The sequence below is a fragment of the Ochotona princeps genome, chromosome 3 (genome assembly GCF_030435755.1).
Source record: "Ochotona princeps isolate mOchPri1 chromosome 3, mOchPri1.hap1, whole genome shotgun sequence".
Lineage (NCBI taxonomy): Eukaryota > Metazoa > Chordata > Mammalia > Lagomorpha > Ochotonidae > Ochotona > Ochotona princeps.
The window spans coordinates 21366648-21384112 of NC_080834.1; the positions used below are offsets into that span (position 1 = coordinate 21366648).

General features: G+C 37.0%; 1 protein-coding gene across 1 annotated transcript in view; it reads right to left on the reverse strand.

Moving 5' to 3' along the window:
* SI (sucrase-isomaltase) overlaps window positions 1–3548 on the reverse strand; it is a 154865-nt gene extending 151317 nt beyond the window's left edge. The window contains exons 1-2 of the mRNA XM_058661171.1: window positions 3431–3548; window positions 2034–2113 (exon numbers count right to left, since the gene is read on the reverse strand). Coding sequence (XP_058517154.1) covers window positions 2034–2113; window positions 3431–3548 — 198 coding nt within the window. The remainder of the gene's footprint in view (window positions 1–2033; window positions 2114–3430) is intronic.
* Between the last annotated feature and the right edge of the window lie 13917 nt (window positions 3549–17465).

The window sequence follows — 17465 nt, forward strand, 5'->3', positions numbered from 1 at the left end:
TTTCACTCCACAGATGGTTCCCACAGCCATGGTCCAGGCCACATGGTTCCCACAGCGATGGTCCAGGCCACATGGTTCCCACAGCCATGGTCCAGGCCACATGGTTCCCACAGCCATGGTCCAGGCCGGATGGTTCCCACAGCCATGGTCCAGGCCACATGGTTCCCACAGCCATGGTCCAGGCCGGATGGTTCCCACAGCCATGGTCCAGGTCGGATGGTTCCCACAGCCATGGTCCAGGCCAGAGTGCACAGAACTTCATCCAGTCCTCCCACGTGTGCGTTATCTGGAATTCCGCCCTCACAGGCAATGGCTTAGCATGTTATGCCACAACACTGGAACCTGTTTATTGCTTGTTTGTTTCTGTTAAGATTTATTTAATTTATTTTAAAGGCTAAATTACAGAGAGGGAGGAGAAACAGAAGGAGATCTATACATGACACCTCTTTTTATAGATTTAGTTGTTTGAAAGGCAAATATCACAGAGAGAAGAGAGACAGGGAAAATCTTCCATCTTTTGGTTCACTCCTCAAACGGTTACCATGGTGAAAGCTTAGCCCACCACCCCAAGGCGCAGGCCCCACACTCCACTTTTTAATTCAACCATGCATCTTAATAAACAATGAGAGTGACATCTGCCTTTAGCTTTGAAAAGCTGATTTCCCAAACAAAACATTTAAAATTACAGTATCTCTAAAATAATCTTTCTAAAAGTTCAACTTTTAGTTCAATGTCAATAAGATAAATATATTTTACACAAAATTGTACCACACAATTCAAAATTCAAAATAAAAATATATTAGAAAGCAAAAAAAAGAAATATATTAGAAATATACTAAAGTGCACATTCAACATAAGTTAAATTTCCTCTGTTGCATGACAAATGTAAACATATCGATTGGACTTTAGTTTATTTAATCCATGACCTTATATTTTACTGAAAGTAATTATTTAGCAATTTGATGTGAGGTTGACATTGAATAATAATTATAACATTAAAATACTAAACAATTGTCAAGGTTTTCCCTATAATATTCTCACCACCCATATAATTCCTGATAGAACTCTATGCTGTTTAAAATATTTCTTAAGGAGAATATTAACTAAAGAAAATATTTGACCTTTTTTTTTTTCATCCTGACCCAGTAAATGCAAAGTGATAACTTTAAATCAGTGAGTAATTTATAAGACTTGCGATTCCTAATTTTTCACTTGGAAAAGTTATAACTGCTTATAATTCTACATGGAGATTTAATCAGAAATTGTATTGACCATGACACAGCAATACCAGGACACGGACAATACCATGTTTTTTAAAGATTTATTTATTTTTATTACAAAGTCAGATATACAGCAAGGAGGAGAGACAGAGAGGAAGATCTTCCGTCCGATGATTCACTCCCCCATGATACCATCTTTTACAGTTTATTGAATCATTCTATATGTTGCTAAAGAGAAGATGAGATTTAGGTGTGCATATTATAACGTATACAAAATGCTTATACACACTCAGGCAAACATGCTAACACACAGTTTTCAATCAGTTCATCTTACGTTTCTCTATACCTCTTACCTTTTAATTTAAATATAATAAAAATAATGATTTTTAACAAATGGAGGTAATATTATATTTCACAAATGTGGTTAGTTCCTTCATTACTAATACTCTAATGTGGAAGAGATATTTCCTTCAAACATCCCATCCATATACTGATCTATTTCTTGAGTATGTGTAAGAAGATGGGATTCTTATAAAATAACTAACCACTTCTTAACTATCAATGATTACTAACTTGTTCATTTAAATTCAATAGAGTATAACTTCTCGGCCTTTTGGTTAAGATCAAGTGTAAATTCAACAGAGTAGAGAAATGGAAATTATGGGATCTTGTATTATCAATTATCTGTTTATGCAGAACTATTATAAAAGAAAATAGCCAAAATTATTTCCGCATCTTTATTCATAACAATTTGAGCCAATATTACCATGCTTTATATATTGCTTTTAAAGATTAAAAATTGTGGCTGCTGACCTGTGTTGGAGATTGTTCTGGAATGCAATTTATTCTCTCGTTGACAGGATCATTTTGCTCAGCAGGACAAACTCCTGTGTCTGGGAGAGGAAAATTCTCAGTAAGAAGAAAGATTCAAGGACTCCTTTCAAATTGTTGAATGCTTCTGTAGGGCTCTTTATTTTTCAAAAACCAAAACACATTCAGAGAACGTGTTGGCAAATATTGAAAATGAAACAAATTGTGTATTCCCACCATATTTATAATTAATTACTGAAAGAAGAACACAGAATGCAGAGAAACATGAATAAATTAATGGAAAAGTGGTACAGGGAGGAGCAAATAAATTCACAAAAGAAAAATCAAAGGAACAAAATATTTGTCAAAGAATGAATGCAATAGAAAAGACAAAGAAAATAGATCCATATTCTGGTACTCATGTTTATATAAGATTGATTACTTCATAATACTTTAAGCTTTCAGAGATTAAAGATGATAAGAACAAAGGACCAAGAATTACATAAAAGTACTGTAATACAAAACATTAGTGTGCTTTAAAATACTGACTTGGATTGACAAGAATGATGAAAACAGAGAAAGTAGGTTAAGTGGTCAAGGTGGTAGGCACCAACTTTAACTTGAAATATAAATATTCAGAAAAAATAAACATCTCAGCGCCTTTCCACTTTTGTTTTGGCTGTCTTTCTTATAAAATGTCTATTCTCAAAAGAGAGAGAGAAAGAGAAAGAGAAAATTTCCAATTTCCCTAACCCTGTTAAATATCTGATAGAGCAAAAACCCACAGTTTCCCAACAACAAAAAGAATCTTACTGGTAACAGAACCAATGATTCCTTTTTACATTAACTTTTTTCCTGACCTCTTTGCTTTTTTAAAGCAACATTAACCAAGGAACAATAATATATCAAGACATTTATTCCTTAGTTAAAATGGATTTTCATTCAAACTGAAAAATAAGAAATAAAAAATTTGAAGTAGGCCTAGCAGTTAAAGTCCTGGCCTTGCATGCACCAGGAATCCTATATGAGCACTAGTACGTGTCCCAGCTGCTCAACTTCCCATCCAGCTCCCTCCTTGTGGCCTGGGAAAGCAGTGGAGGATGGCCCAATGCATTGGGACCCTGCAACCGCGTGGGAGACGCAGAAGAGGTTCCTGGCTTCAGATTGGCTCTGTTCTGGCCACTGTGGCTGCTTGGGGAGTGAATCATCAGATGGAAGATCTTTCTCCCTGTCTCTCCTCCTTTCTGAATCTTGAAAAGAAAAAAACTGAAGTAAATGTATGACTTTTCCCAGAGCCTACTTCATACGACTCCTCTCACATCTTCTCAAGTCCATGGCTATCATGTAATGAGTTTTTCTTCACTGTATCCCACTGTACCAAGTGCATTAACGTCACTCACCTTCAACTGCAGGTGTGTTAGTGGCCAGCACAACAATCAGGGCGATGGCTATTATAGTAACTATCGCAAAAAGAACAATCAGAGTGATTTCTAAGGCAGAAAATTTCTTCTTTGCCATCTAAGGGGGAGAAAAAGCAATATATATTACATTACCGTTATAAAAACTGCAAAAACCACACTCCATCTGAAATTATTTGTGGAAATGTAAAACGTCTACATGTTTGTTACACTCTTACTGGTAAGAAATCATGACAATATTTCAAACAGACATCATGTAAGGATAAACATATTTTTAATACACCCTTTAGATGTATGGGTCAAGACTGGCAATAAATTTTAGCTGTAACAGATATTAAGCAGTAATTATCAAAGATATAAAGTTTAACCTTTAAGCTAAACCTAATCAAAATCACAAGTGCTAAATTAAGTTACATATAAAATGGAAAATGACTTGTTTCATGTCATGTTAGAAATGACATTAACACATTTTCAATTTCATTTTAAATAATTATGTACTTCAAGCAATTTAACATTTTGGTTTTAAGAAACCAGTGACAAGATCTGCACATTTTGTTTTTTATACAAAAGTCAAAATACATGCATTTAATCTTGAAAAAATCTTTTAAATCTAGACGTATCATAAAAATGGCAATGTACCAAAATTTGATTGGTCATGTGTGCACCCATAACTAATCAATACTAAAACATTGGTTAGGCTATAGATGATTATTTCTGTCTTTGTATTCTGTAGTTGCAGTAATTGTAAGCAAATTTGTTTTGTGATTTATACAAAGTTGCCTTTTCTCTGCATATTTATTATCAAAATGTGTAATGTTTTATAAGATAACAAAGTGATGACTGATATTTATAAGGTCAGTTAGAAACTATTAAATCTTTACACACAGAGTGTTGCCTTTTGCCTGTGTAGAATTTCATAACATATTTCCTCTATTTTTCAAAATAACTTTCAATACATATTTGCTTCTTTAAAGAGTCATTAAGTGATACCAGCTATGTGTCCACCTGAGTCTGAGACAACCCAAAATGATGAGCCACATGAGGAATAATATCATATACTTAAAAATTTTCAAGTGTCTCTTCCAGTTTTGGTACAAGAAATTATCCATGTTAAACAGTAAAGCATAATATATAATTTTGTTATTTTGGAGAAACGCATTTACATGTGGAAATTGCTAACGTAAATTAAAATACAAGTACTTAGAAACATGAACAAAGGAACAGGATCCAAAGGCCTTACCTTATTTCATAGCCTGTTCTGTTGTTAGGTTGTAACGGGCTTGAGGGAGGTTGCCAAAGTAAGGATCAGAAAATACTGCTTAGGTATATATTGACCTAGTCATAAAATTTTATTATACCTTACCAACTTATCAGTACTTACTAAACTTCTGCCCAGAATGTGATTAAGTGTTTTATTATTAAGTCTTTGCCCTGAAAGAAGTTTACATAAATTCCTTGGAAATATGAATTGATTGCTAACTGTGGTGGCATGGAGTTTTTGCTTTATAAAGGCTATGGTCTCTCTCTCTCTCTCTCTGTCTCCCCCCCTCCTTCTTCTCCCTCCCCTTCTTTTTTTCCCTTTTTTATTCCCTTCCTCTGACTCAATGTGTTTTGCAAATGAATAAATAATAGAGTTTAAATCCATTTATTATACTTTTGTGTTGTATAGTAAAATTTAAAGAATCAGTTTCACTAGTTCCGCAAAAATAGCTTTTAGGGACAAAGGGTTTGATGTCAGAGGTCTGAGTATGAATGGCAAATGTATTACATCCACCTGAGAAAAAATAGCCACATTTATTGACTTTCTCAGATCTCAGATGGTCTATTATTGCACATAGACCATCAGGAAGAGAGTCCAGGTTCACTCCGAAATTGCAAATATCAGAGTACTGCACATAATCTGGGCAACACTTTGCAAAAACTGCATAGTAATGTGCCCACACATATTACAGAAAAGACATTTTAAGGCATTATTGTGAGATTCAGGGGTCACACAAAAGAGGACTGCCAGCCCAATAATAATAGTAACATGGAATTTAATTGAAATTATTTAAGAATGACCTCAATCTGTGAAAGTAAGTCCAATGCTTTAGACAGTACTACTCACTTCATGTTCACACATGAAATAATTACCTATGTCAAAAATCCTATAAAAGTAAGCAAATTGTCAGGAAGTACATGTGTGTATCACAAGATAAAAGACACAAGAGTCAACATGCAAAAGTCATTCAAGTGCCTTTGCGACAGCAGGGAACTGGAAACTGAAACAGATTTTGCACACATGATTATAGTTATAAGCGCATAAAGATAATAATTCATTACAATATCTAAATAAGGTACTTGGGCATAAATCTAACAAGACATATGCAAATATGCTCACATATTCATACGCATAATGAAAACTTCAATATGACCACAGAAGCCAAGAAAAACAACAAGCATCTAGAGAAATATACCATTTTGACATTCCATGCAACCAACGAACTACCAGCAACAACAAGGTACCAAACAGTGAAAAGCATAATTGTGTTGATTTTAAGTTTCAGGCTGAGGATCACGCACTCCACTGCATTTCCATTGTGAGTTATGCAAAAGCAGTCGGGAACTTCCCTTTAGTGTCCATCCATCTTTTTCCTCCTTTGAAGAGGAAACATTTGTTCCTGTATCTCTGAACTAAATCTGTAAGTTACTAGCTTTAATTATTTGTGTTATCTTTTATATATAGAAATACTTTAACTTGTCTCTTCCACAAAATTTAGTGTAATTTTAAAATTTTACTGATTCTCTATATATTTAATTTAATAATTTCTCGTGCGATGAACTGGGCTTTATCTTGACGAGTTTATTTTTCCTTTTGTTGTATACTTTCTTCACTCCATTTCTGCTATGGCAGGTCAGGGCAGGCACCAGCCTGTGGCATAGCACATTAAACATCCCCTACGGATTCCAGTTAAAGAGCCCCCCCCCCCGTCCCCTTTCCTGCTGATGACCCAGGCATCTAATCACCCACACCTCCATAGAACATCTAGCAGAGGCTCCTAGCTCCTGGATTTAGACCAGGCAACCTCCTGCAATCAAGGCTGTTTGGTGAGTAAAGCAGCGGATCTAAGATCTGCCTTTTTTCCTCGCCATCTCTATCTATAACTCTGACATTCAAATCAATAAATAAATCATTTAAAATAAACAAGGAAGCGATGTGGTCATAACTATTTTTACTGGAAAGTCAGATATACAGAGAGGAGGAGAAACAGAGAGGAAGATCTTCTGTCTGCTGATTCACTCTCCAAGTGACCACAATGTCCCCAGCTGTGCCAATCCAAAGCCAGGAGCAAGGAACTTCTTCTGGTTCTCCCAGGCAGGTACAGAATCCCAAGGCTTTGGGCCGTCCTTGACTGCTTTCCCAGGTCACAGGCAGGGAGCTAGATGAGAAGCAGAGCCAACAGGACACAAACTGGTGCCCATATGGGATCCTTGGCATACAAGGCGAGGACTTTAGCTGCTAGACTAATTTGCCGGGTTGGTCATAAATACTTATAAACACAATATAAGGGAACACAATTATAAACATAAGGAAATAAATATATAATACGCATAAGGAGATGATATATGGTAATGGAAACATAATGTATCATTTACATAATTTCCATTTTGAAAAATACAAATAAAATACTTTAATTACATGCATATTTCACATGCAAAAATAAGCCTATTGAAACAAGCTATTCCCCAAATTGAATGCTTAGGTAGAAAAAGCACAAATAAATAAAAATTATGAACACCATGACTTAACCTGAGTAATAACTAGTGGTTGACATCCAGTGGAATCAGAAAACATTAGCACTCAACTTCTCCTGTTATGGGTTGTGATCTACTTGGAATTTTTAATATGCAGCATGGAATTCGAAGCATATGGGGATTACATAATGCTTAATACCTATACAATTTTATATGCTTTGTATATGTTTTTGAATTAAAATGCAACAGGTGAAAGTCTCATTTTCCTAATGATGATTTAGTTTTCAGAACATGGGGCCGACGTGGTGGCCTAGTGGCTAAAGTCCTTGCCTTAAATGCACAGGGATCCAATATGGGCACCGATTCTATTCCCAGCAACTCCACTTCCCATCCAGCTTCCTGCTTGTGGCTTGGGAAAGCAGTGGAAGATGTCCCAAAGCCACTTCAGAGACCTGTGAGAAAAGTTACAAACTAGTAACCTGGAAATAAGAGAAGAAATAAAAGATGCCTACGCTGTTGAATTTGAGTTGTTACTTCTATAGGTTGGAAACATACGCAGCAAAAGAGAAGCCATGGCATGATATAGGCGCTAATCTTCAACAGCTCTGCCTCAGTGTCTCACATGGGACACTTTCAGTTCACTTTTTCCTGCACGGCTGTAACATGTCTGCACAGGACTGCACTATTGAAATTACTTACTGATTCATCTCCCAGACCTTCTTTGAAGTGTCTCTTTTCTGTAAGTGAATCTACTTAGTTCTATGTAGAAATGCAACAGAATTCATTATATTCCTCATTGAGTATCACAGTGGTACATACTGCCATAGAAGTAGAAAAACATATGTCTTAAACTTATATTTAAAGTTTACTTACATTTACAGTTTAAATGCATTTTGAACTTGCTATACAGTAGAATTTCGCTTGCCTCACATCAGGCCTGTTTGCTTCTGATTGCTCTGGGACAACACTTCACAGCGTGAATTGTTCACACTAGGATACAGCAGCAACTGGGACTCTGTCATGATTCTATTGTAAATGCCACCAACCCCAACCAAGATGAACACAACTGCACTCACACAAGGAAGTTGGACAGGTTTACTAGAGGATTCAGATTTAGCCAGTGTATCTGTAAAGACAGATTAAAGAAAGGCAGTTTAGCTCAGGAGTGGATAATGTGCAGGGACAAGTCAGCAACATCGTCCCCAGGTGTCATCATCCTTGTTCAGGAATTGGGAGGAACAAAGCCAAGCTGGAAATACTGCTGGTAACAGAGCAGAAACACACTCAACAGTCAGTTTTTACACTATCAGTGTGGTTTTGTTAAAAGCACTGCTTGTCCATGTTTAATCCACACCTGTGACCATTTTCCACTTTGTTCTCTTTGTTTAAGTGCTAGAATAACCTTCAATTAAGGAGGCTTATTCCTTTGTTTTATTCATATAAATTAATTATTGTGAAGAGGATGAACTCAGAATGCAAGCATGTAACTTTCACATTACATTTTAAAAAGAAATGTCCCATGGCCGCCTGTATAGCATACTGGGTTAAGTAAGCCTCAGTCTGTAATGCTGGCATCAGATATGGGTGCCAGATAATGGGTGCTCCATTTCCCTCTCAGTTACCTCTTAATGCTACCAGAAATGCAACAGAAGAAGTCCCAAGTCCTCGGGTCCCTGCAGCAACGTGTCAGACCCACACATGGCTGTGGGCTCCTGCCTTCGGATTGGCCATCTCGGCTATTTGGGCAGCGGACCAGCAGATGAATAAGTCAGTCTCTCTCTCTCTCTCTCTCTCTCTCTCTCTCTCTCTCTCTCTCTCTCATCTCCCCAGAGAAAAGAAGAAATTTCTTGGCACCTCTTCACAACTATTTAACTCTTTCCCTGAAGCAAGCATGCATGTGCTTGTCTAAAACACCCTGGTATTGATCAATTTTATTACTTATTACCTGAAGATAATGGAATAGTAAATTCATGGGTCTAAGATTCCTGCACAACAATAATTACTCCAAAGAATGGTAAAACAGAATATAAAATTGAAAGGGTCCTTGCAGCTTACTTTTTCATGAGAAGCATTTTCATTGTTTTTTTTTCAATTCTTTAATCTTGAAATTTAATATTGTAGCATTGAAATCATGCACTTCACTGACTATGGGAGTACAGTTCAAGGACTCACGGATGAGATTAGATCCGTCATAAGAAAGAACAAAGTAGGAGCCCTTGCCACTTCCACCTTGTGAAATAAAAGGGTACTAGACATTACCATGAAGTTAGTTTGATTGTTGGAGTACTATGAGACCCAGCTACTATCAACACAGTATTTCGTTGGCAAATACTTGAAGAATACAAAGATCAGCTCAGAAACTTTCTTTCTTCAGTTCTACCAAGATGATTTAAATGTTGATAAAAGTAGAATCAGGGAAAAATAATAATAATAATAATAATAATAATAATAATAATATGTGGTCCTGTGTACCTAAAACTTAAAAAAATAATTTTAAATACTAATTTTGCACAGATTTTGACATTAACAACTCTCACAACACAAATATTAATTTCTCAATCTGTCATTCCTCTCCTGTAAATGAGTTGACACAACGTTTATTAACTGATAACAATTACTAAATTGAATTCAAATTTAGCTATAAATTATTTGAAAATAATAAAACTGGCTTCATTAGTAAACAACTCAAAATATGACCATTCTAAATATTCATTCAAGATTTTTCTGAAATGTTTTAAAATGCATTTTTAATATCCATGCATATCAGCAATAATTTTAACAAGAATTTTAGGATGAAAATATGGTCCAGAGGCTCACTTAGCTCCTAGGTTTCCAAGCCAAGGAGCAGGTGTTGAACCACAAGGTCCTGTTCAGCTCTAATGCACATGATCACTGCTTGCTGATACTTTATGACCATTGTGACCTACCGATACGTTAACAAATGCCAACTGTGTACCAAGGAAGATAAACGGATGATTGATATCCTCTTGTCTATAATTCCTGAATCATAAACTATGTGACACTTTGCACTGTGTGCAAAAGTCTCAAGTTATCAAAGCTTTCACAAAATGAAAAATTGAAGATGTTTTATCTTATTAAACTTAGCTGCTGTTCATCTGAAATATAAAAAAAAAATAGGGTGTTGGTGCCATGACTCAAGAGGCTAATCCTCTACCTTCATAGGGGTGGCCGGTGCACATCCTGGCTGCTCCGTTTCTGATCCAGCTCCCTGATTAAGGCCTGTGAAAGCAGTAGAGAACCTTGGGACACTGCACTACGGTTAAGCTCCTGGCTTTGGATTGGCTCAGTTCTGGCTCATGAAGCCAACTAGGCAGTGAACTAGTGATGAAGGATCTTTCTCCCTCTGTCTTTCCTGCCCTTCATTCTGTAGATCTGACTTTCCAATAAGAACAATAAATATACCTTTAAAATATATAAAACACAAAATTTATAATGCAATCATTTTAAGCATTCATAAAAGTTTCTGAGACTATGTAGTTATCCTATAATTCACATTAATAATTGGGACTCATTTTAGCTTAGACCATTACTTAAACTATTTTAAAATTGTATTTTTTGTTTGTTTGAACATCAGAGTTACACACATAGAGAGAGGAAGAGCAGGAGAAGCAGAGGATGAGAGGGATTCCTCTGCTGGCTCACTTCCGTGTGGGACAGGCCAACCCAGGAGCCGGGAGCTTCGTCTGGGTTTCCCATGTGGGTTGCCTGGACTCGAGAACTCAGGGCTTCTGCTGCCCTGTTTGTCAGCACGATGAAAGAGCAGTCAATACAGAAACCGGTGCTGGTCTGAGCTATCACCACCTTGCCACTACGCCAACCTCAACACGCTCCAGAAATCCTAACAAAGTGAAATGCCTTGTTTGCATCTGATAATGAAAATAACTTGTTACTCCCTACCCTTTCCTATTGTTTGCAGAAGTCAGTGTGAAAGACAACAGCAATCTCCGTTTAAGTCTCACACGGAAGAATTTTCGTGCAGACAATTCAGCGTTCAGAGCAGGATTTATTTCAGAAACAATGAGAGAGATGCCTTCTGCCATAGAGACAGGAGGGGGACGAAAAGGGAGAGAAGATCCCAGGAAGCGCACGCGTCCCCATCACTGGATTTTGTGAACTGTTAGACTGTCTGCCTCCACTATGTGTGGAAGAAGGGAGCAGCCCTGAGCAACCGCGTTCAGGGCTCCTAAGCAATGGTCATATAATCTGAGAGAACACTGGCTCGTGATGCAAACCTTTCAATCAACCAAGCTTACAGGAGTGTACAGTATAAATGACCCAATCAACTGTGGTGGCATGGAGAACAAACACCCAGCTTAAACATCATTCACTATTTTTTTTATTAGAATATCAGATACACAGAGAGGAGAGACAGAGAGCAAAAACTTCCGTCCACTGATTCACTCCCCAAGTGACTACAACGACCAGTGCTGAGCCAATCTGAAGACAGGAGCCATGAACCTCCTCCAGGTCTCCCACTCGGGTGTAGGGTCCCAAGGCTTTGGGTTGTCCTTGACTGATTTCCCAGGCCACAAGCATGGAGCTGGATGGGAAGCAGGGCCACCAGGATCAGACCTGGTACCCATATGGGATCCTGGTGTGTGCAAGGCAAGAAATTTAGCCACTAGGCTACTGCTACAGGCCCAGCATCATCCACTTTACACCATTAGTCTTTACACCACTTTACACCACTTTACACAATTGAACCTGATCTTGAATTTTGATTCTTCAATGTAATCAACTGAATTATGTTTTCTTCTATAAATGGCTGTGTTTGGCATTTTATTATAAAATAGACACAAAAACCCAACATTTCAGATTTTATGAAAAAAGTCTGGAAAAAAGGAAGGATCGTAACACTTTGGATATCACCAAAAAAAAAAAAAAAAAATCCTAACTATCCTGCAACAAATTACATGTTAAACTCACTAGGCAGTTGAAGTCATGGTGCACCAACTAATTCAAACTTGAAATGAACCTGAAACATTCATTATATTTACTCACCTGAAGCAGTGCACACTTGCTAGGCCCTATTTGATAGAGACTCCTACTAAAATTCACAGTCAGTTGCTCAAGTTGAGTGCAGGCTATCATAACTGAAAATTCTGGAATCCAGAGACAAAAACGAACTTTCACCCCCTTACAAGTGATTGAGGACTGAGAGTGTGTGGAGGCGCCAGCTTTGCCATGTTCCCCGAAAGGATTTAAAAGGAAATAATTGCTGCCGAAGTAAGACACAAGCTCATACCCTTCATATCTTCCCTGTAGATAAAGACCTCAAGGCCCTGGGCACAGACAATAGACCCAGTGCTCTGGGAACACAGGGGGAGACTTGATGCTTGCTACTTGGAAAGTGCTCAAATTCAGGAAGAGAGAGAGATGGTGGTACTGGAGTAACTGGGCCTATGCTGCTGTTTGCTTAATGGGCGATTTGACAGCAAGCAATTAATGCAAGAAATTCAGGTTTATACATGAGCTGGCAATCTTAAGGGGAAAGGAGACACTTTGGTTTCCAAAGCCTTGTTCTCAACTTGCTTGTTAGCTGAACTTGTTACATCAAGCCAGGGCCCTTCATGGTGGTGAGGGAGGATAATGGGCTTACCTGAGAAGCAAGGGGATTTCCAGGTCGGCTGCAAGGATCATCTTGACACTGATGAGGTTACGACGCCTCTGAACTAAAACCTGACCATTTACAGTTTGTGGCCCGTACGATACGGAACAGATGCTGGCCTCGTCTGATTTGAGTTAGCTCAGGCGTTGGGATTACGACCAATCTGTAAGCACTCAGACCATATTCAGATCCATGATAAACATGGGCATTGTACTGTAAGAACACTATTTCCCAAGAAATCCAAGCTCAAAAATATAATGAGAAAAATAACTTCTTAGTAAGTGCACCTCAAAAATAAGAGCTTTACCCTCTTTCTAATATAAACTTTTCTACCTACAAAATCACTACATTTTACTGAAAATTTTGTAGCTTCTTCTTTTGCCAGGTTTGACATCAGAAAATTTAATCAGAACATACAAAGAAATAATTAAGAGGTTTTATTAAAATTTAGATAGAAAATATAAAGTTGTAAAATAAATGAGAGCTGACATTATATAAAGCATGATATATAATAATTATTGATCATCCATTATATAAATTAATGTAAGAAAATATATACCCTGTGGTATACTCAAATATTCTTATTAAAATAAATAGGTGTTTATTATATATTTGCATGGTTGATTATTCATAAGGATTATATATGACATATAATGTGAGATTGTACAGATAATCTGCCAATAATTATGCTTAATATATCTTGCTGTCTTCCTAAATTTGATTGTCTCACTTTGGTGTCTGGATTATAGTGATCTTTTAATATGAACTGAAAGACATTGCCTTTTTTTTCCCATATTTTGACTCATTTCATGTAGTATTGATACTGTTTTTTCTGATGTTGACAAAGTTAAAAACCCTGGTAACCTTTTCCTTGCAGTTCCTTAGAGAGTGTTGCTGGGTTCTGCAGGTTAACGGTGGCGTGTTCAGATGCAGAATGGGAAATCATTGCGCAGATGAGAAAATAGTCAGGTACGCTGAATTCTAAGGGAATTTATTTTCCACAAATGTGGCTTAGACTCAATACAGATGAGTATGTATTTGAGGAATTAGAATAGTAGAAATAAATGAACTGTTTTTTGCTAAATAAATTGGTAATACTTGTTACCATCAATTCTTAATTTCCCACATAATTGACAACAATTTCCACATAAATAAAAGCAATTCAAAATCAAAATTGTTGTTTTTTTATGTTGTGTGATATTATGGATTACAAATTTGCAAAGACTGGTTCTTTTCATTATTTCTTATTTCTATTAGTGTTTCCTAAGGAAACAATCCTTAAATGATGGATAAATGGTTTTGTGAAATGATCAAAGACAGCCAAAATCTAGAATTAAATAATTCAAATAAATGTTTATTAGATTATAAATAAGTAAGCAAAACAATTAAAGTAATACATATATAAACACAAGTAATAAATAATAAATAGTAAATATTTATTAATAAACACTCTACATAGCATATTTAAAAGAAATATAAACAGACAAATATACCTAAAATATAAATAATAAAATGATTAAAAGGAAAGTCAAACAAACTCTAAACAAATAATCCAGCTCAGGTAAACAGAGGGGAGAAAGCATTTCAAAACTAAGGAAGTTAAAACATTTGACAGAGCAGGTTTCTTTTTAAAAGATTAAAAACCAAATGATTGAAAAGACAGGTTTACAGAGAGAAGCAGAGACAGTGAGAAAGATCTCCCATTTGCTGGCTCACTCCCCAAGGACCACAACAGCCCAAGCAGAGCCAGTGGAAAGCCAGGAGGCAGGAGCTTTCTCCGGAAGCAGAGCTGCCGGGGGTCCTGAACCGGAGCCCATGTGCGATTGTTGTGCATGCAAGGCAAGGATTTAGCTATTGAGCCATTGTGCCAGGCCCAACACGCCTGAAGATAAAACTTGATTCACTTTGATTTCAATCTAGGAATCTAATTATGAAGAAATATAAAAGCATTTAAATAAATCATAGAAATTATTGTTTAAATCAAAATGATCTTATTAACAGTTTTCTCATTGCTTGTTGGGGTGCAGAACACCCTCTCAAAAACTCCATTTATACCTTCACTCTTTCTGTATTATTTCAAATCAGCACACATATTCATTTAAGTGAGTAAAGGATGTGATTTGAAAATCAAGAAAACTAATTGGCCAGATTTTGAATAATTTATAAGCTACGTTTCTTAATGACAAATACATCATGCTTAAATGTGTTGCCAGCATTCTCAGAAGAATTCCAAAAAGTAACCGTTAATGGAGAGACTTCGGATTTGTCGTGCAGCTATGTGTTCGTCTATTGCTTTGCATGTGACCCACACTAGAGACGGATTGAGGCACAAATGATACAATAATGAAAGCGAAAATATTTCACCTTGTATGACATGGCGAGCTAAAGACACAGCTAAGCAGTGATCAAAACAGAGTGACATTTCAATTGATTCTTAAATGCAGCAAGTGGAGGTGTTAGATGCAGGTGTTTTCATCACTCCGCTTTGCTTGCCCATGTTTTCCTCCTGGATTAGAAAGTCAATGAGCAAGGTGGTTTTTCACATGTCAATATAGCTGTCATGCCTATTTGAAATGCTACAAGTAAATCTTTGTGCCTAGTTATTTTAGAGTACACTATCCTTAAAGAGTATTTACATATTTACTTATTTGACAGGGATGGAGACAGGGACAGAGTTTATTCCCGCTGTATCCTACACTAGGCCAGACCACAAAAGCAGCCAGAACCACCTTGTGCGTCTCCCGCTGGGTGGCAGCTGCTCGCTCTGCCCCCGCCTCCTCTGGGTCTACCCTGTGGGCGCAAGGTCCCAAGACTCTGCACCAGTCTCCACTGCTTTCCCAGGCCATGAGCAGGGAGCCAGCTAGGACAGCAGCCAGCACCAAGATGGAATCCTGCACATGCAAGATGAGGATTTCGCCTCGAGGTCATCATTGTAAGAAGTGAGGCAGGTTAAAGACCTGGTAGGATATGGTCTGATTATCACTGTGAGTCACAGTATTTTAAAATTAGAGAATAAATATCATAATTTTAACAGAAGACTCCCACTTATTTTTATTTCTTTTTTTTTTTCATAAAATTATGTTATGATGCAGTTCCATGCACTCTCCGAGTTGCCCTTCCTACTCCCTAAACCCCTCCCCTCCCTTGGTCTCCCAACGGGTTAATGGCTTCTGGAAAACAATTGTTTTAAAGATTTTTTTGGGAAAAAAAATTTGTCAGTTTATCTCTGTCTTTGACATTTTTAGAAAGCATGCATCATTTAGAAAATAAAAATACTTTCATCATGTCGCCAGATAAAAGGGATAGAATCCTCGGAAGACAAAGCATTTTTTCAGCAGAAAAAAAAATTTATTTGATCTACAAAATTAAGTATTTCTCTGAACCAGTGTAACATTGAAAATTAAATTTGCATCTTTATTTTCAGATACATATTTAAGGAGGCAACATTTGTTTTCTGACAACGGACTCTTCCTCAGATTCTTCCTGTCAAGGGAATATTGAGCTAGACCTTGAAAGATGAGTCCAGCCAAACATAATATGTTCTATTGACTTTTAAAATTACTTTGGACCTCTGTTCTTTCTCAGAATTTTATTCCTCAGAAAACTCATTCTTCAACTGCTTTCTCTATGTTGAAACTCCTAATTTTGCTTTTCTGGTTTTTCTTCTCACTTAAACTTAGGTATTTCTAACTATATTGTACGTTTCCACCGAAGTCTTCTTCCCCAAACTAAAATACGCCTCCATTATGTGTCACATCTTTGCTTGAATGTAGTCCTATTACTCCAGGTGCTTGTTCTAAAATCAAATTTAGCATCCTTTCTCTCAAGTCTTTTTTGTTTTTAATGTTTTAACAATTTCATCTTGTTCAACATTTGTTTAGCAAATATTCTCAAGGTCTATCCATTTTTTCCCGCTTTCGTTCTTTTGTGATTTATTAGCTTAGCTTTTTAATGGTTGCTTATTGTTTACATTTTTATCTTTCAGGCTTTATTTAACTTTTATTAGCATGTAATTATTGCACACTGTTCTGGGGATCACTGTAATATTTCAATACATACACACACTGTGACCTGATTTAATCAAGTAATCCCTGCTCTTAATGGATTTTACCTTCTCAAAAACTTTGTAGTGTTTATTTCCTAAAGATCTGGTTACTTTACTTGGGAGGCAAAATCACAGAGAGGGAGGGAAAGACAGCAAGAGAGAGAGGTCTTCCGTTTGCTGGTTCGTTTCACAAATGCCTGCTGGGGCCAGGCTGGTTGAGACCAAGGCCAGCAACTGGGAGCTTCGTGAAGATGTCCCAGTTGGTGCAGCGGCCCGAGCACTGCAGGCGTTTTCCTCTGCTTTCCCTTCACACTATTAGAGAGGCAGATTGGTGTTTGGAAGAGCCAGTAATCGGGCTAGCATTCATTCGGGATCCCAGCATCAGCTAACCAGATATGCCGTGGCGCCAGGCTGTAGGCAATTTGTACTTAAAGAAGTGTATTTACTCATTTGAGACACAGAATAGCAGAAAAGAAAAGCAAAATGAAGAGAGGGACAAAGACAAGTCCCCATCCACTGGTTTAATTTCCAAACGGCCACCATAAAAACGTCCATATTCTAAATTATATAAACAGTCATTAAGCATGCAAAGTACAAGATAAACGGAT